This window comes from Corapipo altera, unplaced genomic scaffold, assembly GCF_003945725.1.
Source record: "Corapipo altera isolate COAL_440 unplaced genomic scaffold, ASM394572v1 1, whole genome shotgun sequence".
NCBI classification, from domain to species: domain Eukaryota; kingdom Metazoa; phylum Chordata; class Aves; order Passeriformes; family Pipridae; genus Corapipo; species Corapipo altera.
In genome coordinates, this window is record NW_020884873.1 from 4,868,357 (window position 1) to 4,886,278 (window position 17,922).

The following is a 17,922-nucleotide window of genomic DNA, read 5'->3' on the forward strand; positions in this document are numbered from 1 at the left end:
ATTCTTTGTTAGTTTTACTGGCCCAACAGCCCAAGGGAAGCTTCCACATGAAGCTCTGTGTGTCTCCAGGCCAGTGGCATTAATATTGCTCTCTTCTGGAGATACTACTGCATTCAAACTGTGATATTTGTTTCTTTCACAACCAGATCAGATGGGTTTCTGATAGCCTTAGCACTCTGTCTCATCCTGCTTCTGTTGCTCTAGTGCTTGAGGTCAGTCCGTTTCCCATGTAGGATTTTTTGATTCTCTGCAAGGAAGCAGAGAATCTACTGTACCCAGAAGAAATCCATTCAGATATAAACACGAGACACTTCTCTGCTAATGAATGCAGAGAAGTGTGAAGAATTAATAACTCTATATTGGGGATCATATATTTACTGAATTCATCATACTTGCATCACATATATGTAAAAGGCTACTTATTGCTGATGGTGGATTTGAGATGAGTACTGCACTTCAGAGCATCTTCCTTGGGAACAGAAAGTACCAAATTGTGTTTAAAAGATGAAGGAACTAGTTTTGGGGGGAAAGGTTCCTGTTCTTGCTCTTTAAGGGTCAGGGGTGTGATGCTGCTCCTTTGAGACCAACTCTGCCTTTACATTGATATTCTGGAGAAAGAACTAGAATTTATAGGATACACATGAAGTGAATTTCAATATCGTAAAAACAAGAATGAGACAATCTGATGTCCTTTCATTTGGAAAAGAACAAGAGAGGAGAAATGGTGATCCCTATGACCAATGAGTACCTTGACATGACCTTCCCACCCTTCAAAACCCAAACCCCCACCCCACACCCAGCAATATGCAGTTCTTTTCTTTGGGAAACCTAGGAAAAGAGAGCCTCTCTTAGTCCAGGAGAGCTTGATTTGACCTTAGCATAACAAAGACCAAGAGGGGATGTGGCATTGTCTATAAATATATGTGGGAAGGGAGGAAAAGCTAATGCATAGGTCAGCATCATTACAGGAACAGAGAGGTGTAAACTTGACCTGGAAATTAAAAGAAAGCTATTGATCATAAAAACCACTGGCTCAGGAAGAAACATCTGAGGTGATAACAGGGATGGAACATAAAGCATTATTAATCTCAGTTACCACTGTAATAAGGCTGGGAAATTGCCCAGTTCTATCAACCTCAGTTCCTTCTGTCTGCCTTTTGGTCTTCCAGATAAGTATGTCCAAGTTATTCCCTGTAATTACACAACATAATTCAGAAGTTACTGCAGAAGTTGCATGCCCAGTTGGTGGTGTCAGCCAGGGAAGGGAAATGAACTTTCAGAATGGCAATGACCTTAACAACATGCTTTAATTTTTGGTCAACCAGGCAATTGGACCAGATGATCATTGTAGGGCTCTTCCAACTGAAATAATCTGTTCTATTCTAGAAAATAAACAAATGTTACAGAAATAAAAGGTTAAAAGCAAACATTACTTATTAATTGTGGCCACTCCAACGTATTTGAAGATCCAAGTGTCAAAGAGTTTTCTAGTCTGACCCATGGAATAGGAAATTTTTCATTACAGTTAGTTAGTTAGTTAGGGTTGGACTTGATGATCTCAGAGGTCTTTTCCAACCCGGTTGATTCTGTGATTCTATGATTGTATCTTTCTGGGTCCATGGAGAAAAGGCTACTTGTGAGAATTTCTGGGGTCTGTGTATGGGAAAGGACAGAGGAGTGGAGAGGCTGGACACATGTATTTTATTGGTAGCTTTCACTGTAATCAGAAACAAGTTCTTTACATTTCTCAATCCTCAAATTTGTGAAAACCAAGTCTTTTTAATAGCAGCATTTGCTTCTGTTGGTATTCATGTATTTACTACTAGTTTGTGCTAAATTATTTACCAGTGAGCAGCTGGAGGGAAGGTAGTTTCCAGATGTTGAAGGCCCCAGGATGTTCTGTGCAGTTAATACTGTGGTGTGATGCACAGGAGCACCATATGGGTTTCCAGGAAAGCAGCTACTGTTGTGCTACGGTTCTGCCACCACTCTTAGTAATTCCCAGTTTACAGAGCTGTGTCCTGCTACCAGTCCATTCCGGCTGACTGAGCCTGAAAGCAGCAATTGAATGAAGCTGAAGAAATGAATTCTTAATTTCAGTGGTTTATTTCTGAAGGAGAGCTTGCCAGTCTGATCCCAAAATTACCTGCCTCCGGATAAGCCAGCAGCAGCCTGTTGGTATTGTCCCTGAGAAAATCACAGGTAACCCTTCTTGCTGCATTGAAAGAACTTCTGGCTAATGCTCAAACACCAGATGGAGGATGGTGTTCTGTAATAAGAGATTATGGAGTTTATTCAGTTTGAGCCCAAGGTCCAGAACTGAATCATCTGCCCGTGGAAATGCTGGAATGCCCTACGAGACAAATCTCAGCCTGTGAGCAGCACAAGTAGGAAAGCACTGCGTTGGGCCTGTGGAACCACTCTGTGCTCACTGAGAACTTTGCCTGTTAAGGAGCTGCACACAGATGTCTTGCACAAAAGGGGGTTGTAGGTCCCTTGGGGAGGGCTCTCAGACCTGCCTTAAGCAAAGGGGATGCTCGTACCCCCCCCATAGAGCAGTTTTCTCTGCCAGATAGCTCTGAGATTCAGCTTGAGAATATCTGCCTCAGACCCCCAGATATCCTTGCAGAGGAATGGCCCTTATCCAAAGGAGGATGGAATTAAAAAGACTAGACAGAAAAGTCCTTGAGGATGAAAGACAAAGGGAGAAGCTTTTATGTGTCCTTACTCCTAGGAACAAATTCTGCTGAATGTCATCCTTACACTTAGGTTGGATTAAATCTCTGACTAATTCGTACCAAGTCTTTTCATGTCCCCACCAGTGCAGCTGTATTTGAGCAGACTGGTGATGTGTGCCTCTGGAAGTGATGACTGCCATCTTATTTCAGAAACTGCTTGCCAAAGCCTCAGGGAGAGGAGAGTAAATCACAAACCCACCTCCACCTCTTTCCTCTAACTGATTTCCTAACAGATTTTTGCTGGAGGCACTGAGCTTGGCACGGTCTTTGCTGAGAGAGGCATCTCCTGTGGGTTCAGGGGATCGCTGTCTGGCCAATTGAAACTGCTTCAGCATTTACTGAGAGTCAAATGTCCAGCCAAGCAGGGAAGGTGCTGCCTAGTTACTATTTTTAACCTATGTAACAATATGTGCAATTGATATTAACTGATATCCAGAGCTGAAAGTTCAGTGCTATGAGTTTCGGTTCCACCATCCTCTACCTACAAACTGGATTACTTTTCAAGGCTTTGATACAATTTGTAGTGTGAGAAAATGTAACCTCCTTATTCTGTCTGTTTGTCAAAACTGAGCCAAAATGTTGGACAGGTTATTTGCTTACAATACATTCCTGTCTCCAGGTAAAAGCTTTCCTTGTACCTGTGAGGAAAATGAGCGATGGGAAGCATTAGACACACCAGATTGTGTAATAGAGATGAATTTTCATTAAGCTGCTAGATTTGATCAGTTGTCATTTGACAATGTTAGTTGTTAGTTGCTAAGGGTTGGATTTTGCTTTGCTTTCTTACCTGAGGATCATGGAGTCTGCCAGAGTGCAAAGGGTGGGTATTCTTATCTTGAAAAGAGGAAAGATTTACATGAGTAAATTTATTGAGGGTTAATACTAAACTAAGTTTAAGATACTGTCAAATTAAGAACTCCAAAATGCAAGTACAGTATGAGAGAGTGCTTTGAGGAAAGGCTAGGATAGAGATTTTTTTTTTTCCATCTGAGAATAAAGTCACGTCCACAGGAATGCACCCTGGAAGAGGTTATAGAGGAGGTTTGTGGAACCTGTGGAGTAGACCTCAACTAAATGATCTAATTTATGAAATAAAAGTTATAGGATTATTGTGTGTGTGTTTTCTTTTTGTGATCTAAAAATTTTGGATTTAGCATTGTGTCCGTTGAACACATTCAGTATCTTTTCTGTTATCTAGAAGCCCCAGAACATAACAGCGTAACAAATAAGTTCTGCCATGAAAACTAGGTGTAACTCCGTAGTGAATATGACAAAAAAGATAATTCAAACCATGATGGAAACTAGTCTCCTTCAGGTGCCTTTCAAATCCTGCTTTGTGCCCTGTTCAGACTCTGTTCAGGCAGTAGTGCTCTGGATGAGGTGTGTAATTCTCTACCTCTGAAAAGTGAAATTTAAACTGCTTAATTCTATATTATGCTCTAACATAGAGACTAATGTGGGAGGACAGCACTGCCTGTGGATCATCAAGAAACAGCCTGATCTAACCTGGATCGAGTTCGTTGTCACTGGCATTTCTGATTTTAGATGTACAGAGAGACTGCAGAGCACACATTCTCATGCATGACTTCGAAGGAGAAAGGAAGGCTGGGGGAGTGGTTTGAGTTACACGAGCAGGGTACACCCACGAGTGGTTATAAACACACAGTGGGATTTTCTTTGGCAGCGGTGAAGCTTGAGGGAGTCAGCCTACTGGTGGAGCCTGGGTCTGCTGGCCATGCACAGGATAGCTGGGAGGGAGAGTAGGGATAGATTACAGGGACAAGAGGCTGCTGCTGAGTAAGGTGCTGGTCCTCATCTGCATGAGTCTTTAGGAGGCTGTTCCTGGTTGGATATTTCTTGTAAAGGAAAATGAGGTGGCAGTTTTGGAGGTCTGGGATTTAGGTCCAATTTTTTTAGGTGTTTTTTGAGTTCTGCATGTGTATTTACCTGGTAATTATAATGGCTAAGGTTACACCCATAGGTTGTAGCATGGTCTCAAGTCCTTCCTGGACTTGTCCTAGAATAAAGCTTGGGGTCTGTTTTGCTTTTAGAGCATAGCAGTCTAAAAATAAAGTGGTTTGTGGGTTGGAGAGATCTTTATAGCTCTTTTATTCAAATGTCTGTTGACTTAGCTTTCTTGGTTCCCAAAAGATTCTTGCAAGACCTGTATTAGGAAAAGCATTCCAAAATTTTGAAGTTCTCTACTTTCTATATTCGGCCTTCCTCTACAGAAAAGGGTTGTACATCCATTAAATAATTTGTTTGAACTGCTGTGTGCAGCGTACTCGATTTGTGATGCCATGACTAGTTGACTGTATGTGAAGGGTGGAATTAGGAATATTTTAATCCTGTTTTCTAACTCCCTTGTCCTCCACTACTTCCTTTGAGGAAGTGCCTGCCTCTTTTGCACACCCATAACAGCTGAAAGTTGGAAGCAGCACAAATAAAACTTGCTTTCCCGTGTTCATTTTTTAATGTCTTTAACTGGAATATTTGTTCTTTGTTTTGTGAGAGTCTAGATTTGCCAAACCACTGAGGAGCGAGCCTCAAGTTTAATGTCCAGGCAGCCATCTGCTGTGATTAAAATAAATGCTGGCACAAATGACCAGTCTTTGAACTTGCTTCTGAGGTGCTAAGATGTTTCTCCTGACCCAAATGAGGGTGACTTTGGTAAATTCAGCCTGGTCTGGACCCTGTGATTCTAAGTGACTAGTGATTTTGACCTGTGTAAGGGAGAATTAGATAATAAAAAGGAGAACTGAAGCATGTAAGTGGAGACAAGTGCACAAAGTAGAAAGCAAGCACATACTACATTTGGTGCTAGACATTTTAATTTTTCGCATCTCCTGAACCTTTTTACGTGCTCATTAAAGAATGGTAATTTTTTTCCTTCTGTCACTTGCAGGTTAAATGGTTCTATTTGTCTCTTTGTTCCTGCTGATTATCTCTCCTGCTTTGTGATATCTTTTGTGATTATTCCAGTCTGTGTTTTGGTACCAGGTTATGACAGATAGAAGCCTTCACTTATGTAAATTTTTACAGATGTGTTTATATGCATTTCCTTAGAGAATTTCTTTTATGAGATTTTTTTTTTCCTAAATACAAATACAGGCTCTATTTGTTTTCTCCCTGTACCATAGAATGGCTTGGGGTGGTCAGTGTGCTGGTAGGATGTGGAGGCCTCAGAGGACTTGGTTCACTGGGTTGCAGAGGTTGTTATAGTGTGTTTATAGCCTCCAGTCTTCTTTCTGCTCAGAATTTCTAATTGGGGCAGAACAGTGTTCTTCTAATGTTCATTAAATCCTTCCTGAAAACTGATGTTTCTTGGGGTATGTTGGCTTGGGAAAATGAATGGATCCATCTTCTATATGGTGTCAGAAGCTGGTATGTCTTGCTGTGCTAAGGTGACTGATTTGTTTTATCCCCATTAGAAGTCATAAAGTTTTGTTAAAGTGTCATTCCAGGCATTTCTTGGAGACTTTTTTTATATATAAGAACCTTCCTTGGGTTATTGGATAGCATTTGCAGAATTCTGGGGAAGTCCAGCTTGTAAAACTGGGTGGGAACTAACTTTAGGATGGATTTCTATGTTGATATGTAGCATCAGGAACAGTTTCAAAGCACTTCAAATGAGGGAACAACATCCAAACCTCTTGCTCTGTTGAATGGTGGAGTGAGAAGCCTTCACATGTTTCAGCTTGGTAGTGAAGTCACCTTCCCTCACCTCAGAAGTGGAGTATGTGTGGCTCATCAGAAATGCCCCAGTTGTGGGGGGTGGTCTCTGTGGAGATGCTTGTAGGCTGAGGGCTCCCTATACTGAAACAGATGGATTTGTGGTCTGGGGACTTGTGTTTTCTCAGGAGGATTTGTGGGAGATGTGTGGCTTTCACCATCCAGGTAACAAGTGGAACCTTTGCTACCTACCATATGTTGTCTGATTTGGGGAGGCCAGTAAAAGAAGTTTTGCTCATATGTCTTGCTGCATTAATGACCACTCTCCAAAAAGTTTGCCATGAGAGTTTTGATTCTAGTGGGATGTAGTACTTTTTAACATTGGAATAGAAGTGTGTTTACTTTGAGAAGTAAATTTTCTTTTGCTACTCATGTGGTTCTTCACAGTGCAGTGACAGTTCAAAGGCATAAAGAATGTCCTCAGCTTCCCAAACACAGCTGGTGAGTTGGTGCTGGATGAGGAGGAATCACTGCACTGGTCACTGATCACCCAATGTCAAGATCTGTGCTGTGAGAGATCTACCTAGTACGTGGCAGTGTCAGGCATTTAAACTATTTGTTCTTCTTGAAGCTTGTCTTAAAATTTGACACTCATCCAGATTGCCTACTGTTATTCCCTTATCATCCTATAAGGGAGTAGTTACCTCTTCCTTGATATAATTTCCTTTTTTTTTCCTTCCAGAGAAGAGAGATGATCTGTTTCTTTGTCTTTTTCTTTATTTTAGTGTTCATTCAGTGTAGGGACTGCTGTGATCAAAGAGTTGTGTATGACAGAGCAGGAGCAAAGTATGTTTTTTGAATTCATATAGATAAGAGGTCGTATTTTGTAGGTCAAATGCTTTCACAGTCACGTTGTGGCACATAAGAAATGGTTAGTAACAAGCAATGTACACATTTTTCTTCTGTACCTTGATATGAGTTTGGGAACCAAAATATTTTCCAGTAACTGCTTCTGTATTAGTATGTTTCCATGTTCTTGGATATAATTTGCATTTCTTTTCAAATCATTGCTCAGTTGAGTTTTTCACGACATGAGAATTCCATGAACTGTTTGCGTATATTCTAAGAACAGGTTCTTGTATTTGCAACCAGGTTCATATTTGGTTTCTCTTTTCCCGCTTCTGGCCTAGCTTGGGAAAGAGGGTGGACTGGAAAGGTGGACACCCAAAAGACTCACTCCCACGTGGTGGGCAGAAGCCCACCAAATCAGGTTCAATAAATGTTTTCAAACACAAACATCTTTTTGACAGCATATTTCCTTGAGTCTTGATTTTTTTTTTATGAACAGGAGCAGATCCAAATACCATCTTAAAGCATACTGAGGACAGTGCTGACATGCCCCTTTTCCATGTGGTGTAAAAGGGAAGCTGTAAACAATAGCAACCACGCCTTTGTCCTCCTGCTTTCTCATTCTCTGTCTGCATAATATAGAGCTAAAGTAGTTGCCAGTTCTGGCTTTAGCTTTTCTTTTCAAAATCGTCCTCTTTTTGCCATCTGTTCCACAGTCTTACCACTGCCCTAAAGCTGCACTTTTTGATACCTGTGATCACTTAAAAAGTCAGGAACATATTGTAGCAAAGTCTACTTCTTTTAGCTGAAAGTAAAATAAATTAAATCTTGGAAATGAAAACAGAGCTCTTTCATTTGCTGGAATAGATTTTTTTAGTGTTGTTTCCTAAAGAGGGCAGGCTTACGGGATTGAACTGTTTGTCCATCTGCTTTTCAGTTCATGCTTAATAACTTTTGAACAATTTCATCCAGATTTGACGAGGAATAAAAGTCTCCAAGGTAATTGCTTTCCAACAAGAAAACTGGAGGCTGGGTGGAGGAGAGAGACAAAAATAGGTGTCCCCACTGTCTGCAGCGTGAGCTTAACAATAATCTGTTCTTAGGCTTTTGCTAGCCAAGTTGCAAGTGTGTCCTGGCCTCCTGGGTACTGCAGTAATCTCCAGTCTCGAGAGCATGTTACTGAGTCTCGTTTAGGCAGAAGCTGAGGGGCCATGAAAGGGAGACAAGGGCATAGGAAATGTTGCTGGGGAACTGGGAGTTTTAGGGAAGGGATGAAATCAATGGAAATTGGGGCTGTTGGAGCTCTAAGTAGTTTTATGATCAATGGACCAACTCGCTTTCAGATTCTGTATGGTACTACTACGCCTTCTTGATCTCTGACTTCTCAGAGATGTGTCTGCCAAGGGTGCATCTGTGGTGCTTGCCAGGCTGTGAAATAACCCAAATGTAAGAAAGGATTTACATTGTGCTCAGAGAAACTCAGCATTCTGAAGTGCAGCTGGGCAGCTACTTTGGCAAATGTTTTATTCACTCCTGTTTTAGGCTAGACAGAACAAGCCATGAATGTAGATTGAATTAACTCAATAGTTTCTGATGGGGGGGAAAAAAAACAAACAGGAGAAGATTGCTGAAAAATACATTCCCATATTACTTTATTTTTTTCTAAGTCACTGTTTGAATGAGCACTTCTAACAAAATTAGGATGGAAAAGGGGGGGTGGTGACTCCTATAATGGGTGTGTTTATTTGCCTGGAACATGTGAGCCCTGCATTTGCAACACTTGCTGCAGAACTTCAGTTTGTACAACCAAATTCATGATGTGTAGCTTCTGCAGAATCTCTCTTGTCTCTTATCTTTCGGCAGAAGTAGGGCACTGGGCTTTCTTTCCCGTGTACCCATTTGGTAAAATATTCATATTCCTGCATCCGTGGTGGCTGTGGGAAGGAACCACCACCTGGAATTATTCATTGCCTGCATCTCTGTTTTTCATTGGTTTGTTTTGTCCTGGGCGAGTGCTGGAGATCCTGAGCGTACTTTCAGCCGTGAGTCAGTGACAACCTCATGCTATTATTGTAAATAGCAACATGAACGCTGTTCTTGCATGCATTTTTCCACGGGCTTTGTCTTCCTCGCCCAACACTGCAGCCAAGGAATTCACAGAGCTTCTGAGTCAGCAATCAGCTGCCTCGAGACAAAACATGCAGGATACTGCAGACTTGCAGAACAGCCGGCAAGGCGTACGAATACCCTGGAAACCTGGCAAATAATTCTTGCCTGCCCTTGCTTTCCTCCTGTAATTTCCATGTTCTCTGACGTGTTGCTGGCGTGTTCCAAGGCCTATGGGTGTTTACATCAGGAATGCAGAGTTCTAGGGAGTGACACTGCGGTGACTGGAGCCTTGGTGTTTGACCTGTGGGCATAACTGACTTCCCAGCCTGTGTGGAACGGGATGTCGGCAGAGCTGCTGTGCTAACGTGTCACTTGGGATGTGCTGTCTGAAATGACCTGCTGTCTGCAGGTTTGTCTCCTGGCTTGGCCAACCTTGAACACAAAGCAGTAAGTTCCTAGAATTACAATAGTTTGAGTTTTAATTTTGAGATCTCCCTGAGCAGCGCAGAACCGGTGCTGCCTTAACTCCTCTGGTGAAAAGGTGCAGGAGAAGGAAGAGTAAGGAATGATTCCTATGCTATCCTTACATCTGGATATATCAGTACTGGACTGTGGACTCAGAGACCTAATTTGTGACTCTGCTTAATTTAGGTCATGTAACTTCTACTGTTCTTTCTTAAGAAGTCTCAGTGACCCAAAGCACTGCCGTAAAGTGAGTGTTTGGGTGGTAGAGTGGCCTGCAAGAGGTGGGGGGAATGTAAGAGAATAGCATTCAACTTGGGAGGTTGTGCTGACTAATGAGGCATGTGACTTTAGGCTGTTGGTATTTTATTGTGCTTATGTTACACAAACACACTGAAACTACTTCAGTGTTAGAGGTGTTTTGTTGGAGTTCATTATAATATTCTTCTTGATAACAGAAGAGGAGACACAGGCTTTCAGTACGTAACAGGGTCACAAGAGCTGGAGAGGGACTCTTTACAAGGGCTTGTAGTGATAAGACAAGGGGAATGGCTTCAAACTGTAAGAGGGCAGGTTTAGATGGCATATGAGGAAGAAATTCTCCCCTGTGATGGTTTCGAGGCACTGGAGCATGTTGCCCAGAGAAGTACTGGATGCCCCATCCCTGGCAGTGTTCAAGGCCGGGCTCTGAGCCACCTGATGTATTGGAAGGTGTCCCTGCCCATGGCAAGGGAGTTGGAACTAGATGATCTTTAAGGTCCCTTCCAACCCAAACCATGCTATGATTCTATGATTTAGACTCTGCAGTAATGCAGTTCTCTGAGGCACAAGCCTGGAGTGTGTTTCCAGCTTCACAACAGTGAAGTTAAGATTAAAAATAAGGAAAGCAGTTCCATCCAGCTTAGTGAGCAGTACTGATATGGGCATGGCATCACCATAAGCCAGTTAGAAAAACAGCTTAATGTATACTGAATCTTCTGAGACAGTTGTCCTAATAAAGTTAGAATTGCATTCTACAGTATAACCCATTGTTGTACTGTGGCTTCTCTAGGAAATTTTATTTTTAAAAACATCAATTTCTGGCTGTAAGTAAAGGTTTTCAGGTCTCCTTTGCTATTTCTGAACATAAACAATAAATACCATGTTAGGCTGAAAAGCAGGAGTGCCCAAGTAAACTGCTGCAGAGCTGTCATACGGGAGGGGAAGAGACATGAGCTGTAATGTTTGACTTGGCTTCCTGTCTGTTGGAAGCAGGAAAAGAGCTGGTGAGAAACTAAAAAGTTTTATTCGAGTCCACATATTTCCTTTTTTACTTTAATACCCTTTGCAAAAAAACCAAAGGACAAAAAGCACCTCAGAAATGCTTTTACTTCCATAGTTCCTGCATACGTTCCCATGCTGCCTTCTTATCTGAAGGCAAACAGAACTATTCTTTCTTAGGGAACAGGGTAATCTAGTCTATGTATGTACTTAGTATTATGTATAAAAGAAAGAAAAAAACTTTATTGTATATAAAAGAAAGAGAGAGGAGAAGAGAAAATAACTATTCTTTAAACAAAATCTCTAATTGTGAGCCAAACAATTAATTCTGTAATTCTGCAGGCTGCTTCTGAGGGATCCCAGAAAGGCAACTAGGAGTAGCAGAGCTCATGAGAGCATGTGTAATCTGCCTCAGCAGATTAAACTAGACCCCAACTACCCCCTAAAATTTTGTATGGGCCTGCATATCAAAAGAAGTCGAAACCCACAGAATGGAGGAATTAATATGAGAATCTTACAAGGGTCATGTATCAGCCACGTTTCGCTCTAATGCTGCTCACCTACTGACAGAAATAATTGCATAGGCCTTAGGTAAGGGGAATGTTTACAGTGCTTGATGCAACACAGACAGGCTTTCTTTTTTCAGTCTCGACATCTTTTCTTAAGCAATTGATTGCTCTTAGCAGGTTTAACTTTTTTAGGATCACAGTAGCCATCACTGTACAAAACCCAGTCTTTGCAAGACTATGTGCTATGCCATCCTCTTTCCTCTTCTCTATTTATCATGAGCATGTCTTTTTAGAATGAAAGAACCAAAGCTTATTTTACTGATGCAGTACCAACTCTTGAAGTACTTTGTGGTAGCAGTATCTTTAAGACCAGCACATAACTATTCCTGTGCTTGTTACACAGTAAACTGCGACATCAGTGGGTCTGCATCTTTTGTTTTCACAACCTCTGCCCTCTTCCAGGCATCATGTAACATCTACCAGTTTACTTGTGACTTCTCTGCTGTTTGTTTGAAATGAGTTTTGATGTAACTTCCAAGGCACTGGCTCAGGTTAAAGTATTTTGTGATTTAACAGAGGTGAGATGTCCCACTGTCTGCAGTGGGGCTCAGTGAGCTCTGGAAGGCTCTGCTTCAGCAAGCTTGGTCAGAAATCCTCGGGGTATCAATCAGTTGACTTACTTAGGACTGATGCATTAGTAATTACTGAGAATCTGGGCTCTCAGTTCGGCAGGGTTAGACAAAATTTTGGAAAGAAAATAAAAGAGCAAACTAAGTTACATTTTCTTCTTTTTATCTTTTAGGTTGATAATGCTTGGAAGCCAGAGGTGAAAGTGGCTCAGCAGAGCAACACTGGGAAGTCTGGCAGACTGGATGAGAACAGCTGCCCCCCAGGGCAGCTGCAACGTGTGAAGCATGGAGGAGAGTAAGAACGAGAAGGTGAACCAGGCTCATGTTCTCTTCGACAGATTTGTCCAGGCTTCCACCTGCAAGGGGACTCTCAAGGCTTTCCAAGAGCTCTGTGACTACTTAGAACTAAAGCCGAAGGACTATCGTTCCTTCTATCACAAACTCAAATCCAAGCTCAATTACTGGAAAGCCAAAGCCTTATGGGCCAAATTGGATAAAAGAGGCAGCCATAAGGACTATAAGAAAGGGAAAGCGTGCGCCAACACGAAGGTAAGAGATACACTCACCGTGGTCAAAACAACTATTACCCTCTTTGTCTCTGGAACACACAGTATCAGTGTCTGGATGTAAAAATATGTTTGCTTGGTGTCACTAATGCTGGAGGAGACTCAGGAATGTTCTCATACATGTATTTATAATATAACCACAACGTGTGAGCGTTTGACCAGCAATCAGAAATTCTGTTTGCCACTACAAGATTTGATTACCCACCTGAGTATTTGTCACTTATTCAGGAGAAGCAGCCTGCAGATTCCTCTGTTGTGCATTTTTGTGGCATCAATACTATAGATGGCTTAGGAAATCTTAATTGGTAAATCTTTAATCTCGGTAGACTTTTTTTCGCATTTTTTACTAGTCAGCAACAGGGGCGTGCTGTTGGGAGTCTAGGTACAAAATATGCATGTTTGGAAATTTCCAACTTTAATTTGAAAAACCTCATGACTCTCTGAAGAAAAATAAACTTTCCTGCCAATTGGGTAAAATATCCTGTTTTCCGTTATTTAGAAAACGATCATTTATATTCCAGATTCAAAGAAGAAAAAAAAATGCCCTGGAAACTCATACCAATTTCTTTTAAAAGGTTGGTATGTGTGGTATTTACTGTAGGAATTCCTGTTTTACATACACACACACACAGAGCATTTTACTTTTTTTCTAACCTGAATTATTGTGAGCTGGCATTTATGTGCTGCACTCTAGTTGGACTGTGCAGTATGATCTTATTTATTTGTTTTGTGGTTACTGAAAGCAGTTCTTTATATCCTTTATCAAAATGTGAATAGAATATGTTGTTTTTGTAAATAATCAAGCATTTTTCCTTTTAAAAAAGAGGCAAATAGTACTGAACACTATAAAATTTATACAGGATTCTGTCCTTCATTGAGAACAATAGATGCTGCTGCTTCTTTTGAATATTCACCTTCTGAGAGAAGGAAATATTTTAATTGGAGGAGTAAATGACTAGTTCCTCAGTAGAGAACAGAGGGGGAAATATTTCTAGTTTAGAGTAGGTAATTTCAGATCTGTGGAGTGAAGTTTAATTCTCAACTAGATATTAGAAAATTGTGTTAGTTTCTTAATTGTTTATTCTGTTCTGCTTTTCAGTGGCCATTTTCATATGAAGGGAGGCACTTATAATGCATTACTACAATAACTTGGTAAACTGAAAATGGAACAATTGGGCACTGTCATGGTGGGCAGTAGCTTCAACACCTCAAAAGTACAACCACTGTTAAGGTTTACATTTTTCAGGCAGCATAAGAAAGGAAGGAATTATAGCAAGATAAATGTAGTGGATTTTGTGTATACTTAGGAATAAACCTTCCCAACACTATGGGATGTTTTAGAGAAAATTCCAAATTGTTTTTTTCTGAATAATTGATTGCACTGTACATTCATTGGATTCAGGAATTGCTCTTATTTGGAATGAAACATGATGGGTAGAACTGAATTAAGGTGCTAAAAGTTTGTGAAATGAGGTCAGGTGGTTTTTATTTTAATGAGAAAGAGATTGAGGGAGCTGTGGAAGATGCAGAGGCCTTTTAACTTGTTTGAATAATAGGCTGTAAGAATGACTTTTACACCTGTGCTCCGAATATATCTTAGTCTGCAATGTTGTTTGTTAACACTGAGGAAAATGGTTGCTTCAATAATAGAGGTGCAACGTGGAAGAAGAGATTTAATGGAAGGATAGGTGGACAGTGCTCGATTGTGACAGCATACAAAAAATAGATGTGAGTGGAGGGTGACATCCAGCTATGAAAGGCATTCAGAAAATTGAATGTGACATTTATAGAGAAGGGAAGTGGTGAACTGAGTTTAGAAGGACATTAGAGCTCCATTTGGTCGTGTTGGGGTTTGAACTGACAACTAGGTAGCCATAAGGAAATGTCAGAAAGGTAAGGATTTTAACTTGGACAAAAAGTAGCCAACTCTTGAGTTGGAGAAGTTCTGTGAATTGACAGCACTGACAAGCTGATTGAAGCAGTGTCTGTGAATGAGGTGATGCAAAGACAATTTGTAGAGGGAGGATCATACAAGAGACAGCAGGTGAAGCCCCATGGGAAGGTGATAGTGAGAGAAATGAGGGAAGTCCTTCAGATTGTGCTGTGAAAGAATATCTGAAGATGCAGAGGAGTACTGAGCCTTAAAAAAAATCTGACAAGGATGTGCTTTGAAAAAATTATGTAACCAACTGTCTTTAATAAATTAAAACTGGCACACCCCTTTGCCCCTAATCAGAAACATAAAGGGCTGGATTTGAGATTCTCACCATTTTGAGTAGTTAAACCAGTAGCTGAGAGAAAGTGAAATTTAGTTTAAAAAATTTGGATGTATTCTTTTTATATTTTTGTATATGTTTCTATTAATTGCTTGTTTCCTATCCTAACAGTATCTGCTGTTAAATATTTATATGTAATTCCTAAGAGAGAATCATAACTGTTCCAAGCAGAGGCCTTTTGAGAACTGACTCATATCTGATTTGATGTTTCCTAACTCACTTAGTTTTATATTCCTAATGTTTAATGTAATTTGCAAACCACTGATTAAAAGATACAGCAATTTAAGTGGGCATGTAGAGATGATAGAATTTAAAATAAAGATTAGGTATTACCCATGTTATCAGAACAGAAGTCAGTCATTACTACAGTTTGGCTGTTGTACACTTGGAACGTACACCAGTTCTGATTTCTCATCCTCTGCAGTGTAGCTCTTAATTTCCCATTTAAAAATTGGTCAGGGATGAGGTGCTGAGCCTGGAGTTGGGCAGTTTGTGCACATGACCAGCGTCCAGGCTTACCAGAATCCAGATAATCAGAGTATGTGAAAGCAAGTCTTGGACATAATGAGTTGTTCAAAAGTAAATAATTACAAATGGTGCTCTCTCTTCATTGGTTATACAGAGAATACAGGATTTCAGTTTGCCTTTAATGTTCCATTACCATGGCATTGTTACTGGAAACTTAATATAATCTGTCTGAAAGATCTTGAGCAAGAAGCGTTTCTGAGGGGTGAGACAGCTCCAGTGCAGGGAGTTGCAGCAATTCCTTGGAGTCATTGAGGGGAAAGGGAAGAAGGAACAACAGTAGCTGCCTATATTTGGCTGTACTTGGCATCTCATGTAGTTACTGTGGTCTGACAGAGTATCAGAAGGTGGGACTCTACAAGAGATCTGAAACTGGAAGAAGCATTAGAGGTGGAAAAGAATCTTTTCTTCTATTTTTAATTGTACTTAAAACTTGTTATGTCTTATAACAACATAATTTAATGTTTTCTTGATGGTAAAAGAAAAAAAAAAGGCAACTTTGACCATGAATTACTTCACTGATTATCATATATTTTACTTTCAGAACATCTAGAATCTTAAACATAACCTAGATGTCGTTAACCATATCCTTCTGTTGGGGTAGAGAGATGATTACAAAGAACTACAACAACAAAAAATGTTTCTGTGACAAAATTGCAGACAATTAGTTTCTAATTTGATTATGTAGACCTGAGTTTGAATTGTCACATTTTAGTAAAATTCCTTTGCTGTTGTGTACTCCATTGTAACTATTTTATATGTGGAAAATTATCAAAGAACAAAAACCACCCAACTCAGTGTGTTCTTGTTGCTTATTGAATCCAGGCTCTTTGAAGTTTGTAGTTGTCAGACAAGCACGATTATTACCTGGATAAATATGATACACTCAGCTGATTTTCTTAGAAGTTTAAAAAAATTTAGACCAAATGCTGTTCAAGAGTTACTTATCTACAAATAAAACAATATCAAATTGAAGATCATATTAGGTCCTAATTGAGTATCCCTTTTAACAAGTTACACGACAGACATGTGTTCAATATCCAAGTCTGTTTAGGAATTTATTAGTGCAGGGGTTGTGCTTGCCTTTTGTCCCAAATGCCTCCAAATTCCTGAAGCTACTAAAGAAGCAATGGTGTTATTATTCCCTTCCCTTTCTTCTGGACTTGGATCTCTGCCCTCAAATTTATGTGACTTCTTATCTTACACAGTCTTACTTTGAATTTGCATGTCAGTTGTTGTGTCGTCACTGATGTAACCTGTACTGGTTTTTCCTCATTCAGGCTTTATATTTGCAGTTTCACATTATTGCAGAATTTATGGCTCAGTCAATAAGTGGTGAGAATGTGACAACCTGTAAAAATTGTCGTATGGGGATGACCAACAAACACAGTTTTGGTTTGGGATAGGCTGTTTCTCAGAACATTGGTTTCTGGTTAAGTTTTGGCATACTTAAGAATTTCTTAAGGAGCTTTTCTGTCCAGCCATAAAGATATGTAAGGATCTGGAAAATAATCGCATGGCAGAAGCAGTCACCCCTGTGACTGGTCTTTATTCTGTGGATGTGGTTTGTACTCGGTAGAAATCAAAGTGCAATAATGATAGAACAAAATGGACTGTGTTCTGTATTTATGAGAAATCACATACCAACACCAGCTTTCTCCATGGACCTCGGTTTCTGTGGGTAAGAATTATCAGCTGACTATCTTGGCTTTTTAATCTTAAAAGAAGTTTTGCTCTATCACGTCTCAGAGAGTAGAAAGTCAACACTAGACTGCATGTATTTTCATTCTCAAGTTATTTATTAGTGTCTGATAATGTTTGTGAGTGGAGCAGAGAAAGATATGAGAAGGTGAAAGACCTTTTATATGACAAAGGTTGGATTGGAGAAAAACATATTTTGATAAAAGTTGTGCAGTCACACAAAGTTTGTATTTGCACTGTGTTTACTTCCCTGAAGTTTCCTTAGCTGCAGTAGTAGAAGCACCAACATAGGGATGAGTTAGTGCTCTAGCTTAGCTACTGTCTGTCTTACTCTAAATGATGATGTTTATAGAAGCATTAGCATCTCATGTGTTTATCTGCATGTGTTTATGCTATTGAAGATATTCTTAAGAAAGGCCAGCTCAGGCTTTGGAAGATGAAAGGAAAACTTGTCATTGCCTTTTTTTTTTCTTCTTTTTTTTTAAGACCAAAAAAAAACGTTATGGAAGGGAGGAGGGAGAAGCCATTAGACATATTGCTGGTCTCCAAGTACTTACGTAGCTTGGAGAGTACACCTTGGCAGCTCTTCTTAGAACAAGGGTTGCACGCAGGCAGTTTACTTGCCT

At 40.2% G+C, this 17,922-nt stretch overlaps 1 protein-coding gene across 5 annotated transcripts in view; it reads left to right on the forward strand.

Annotated features, from left to right (window-relative positions):
- MICAL3 (microtubule associated monooxygenase, calponin and LIM domain containing 3) overlaps positions 1-17,922 on the forward strand; it is a 168,180-nt gene that overhangs the window by 46,014 nt on the left and 104,244 nt on the right. For all 5 annotated transcript variants that reach the window (XM_027665712.1, XM_027665685.1, XM_027665694.1 and 2 more), the window contains exon 2: positions 12,402-12,777. In XM_027665712.1, the coding sequence (XP_027521513.1) occupies positions 12,514-12,777 (264 nt within the window). In that variant the 5' untranslated portion in view covers positions 12,402-12,513. The remainder of the gene's footprint in view (positions 1-12,401; positions 12,778-17,922) is intronic.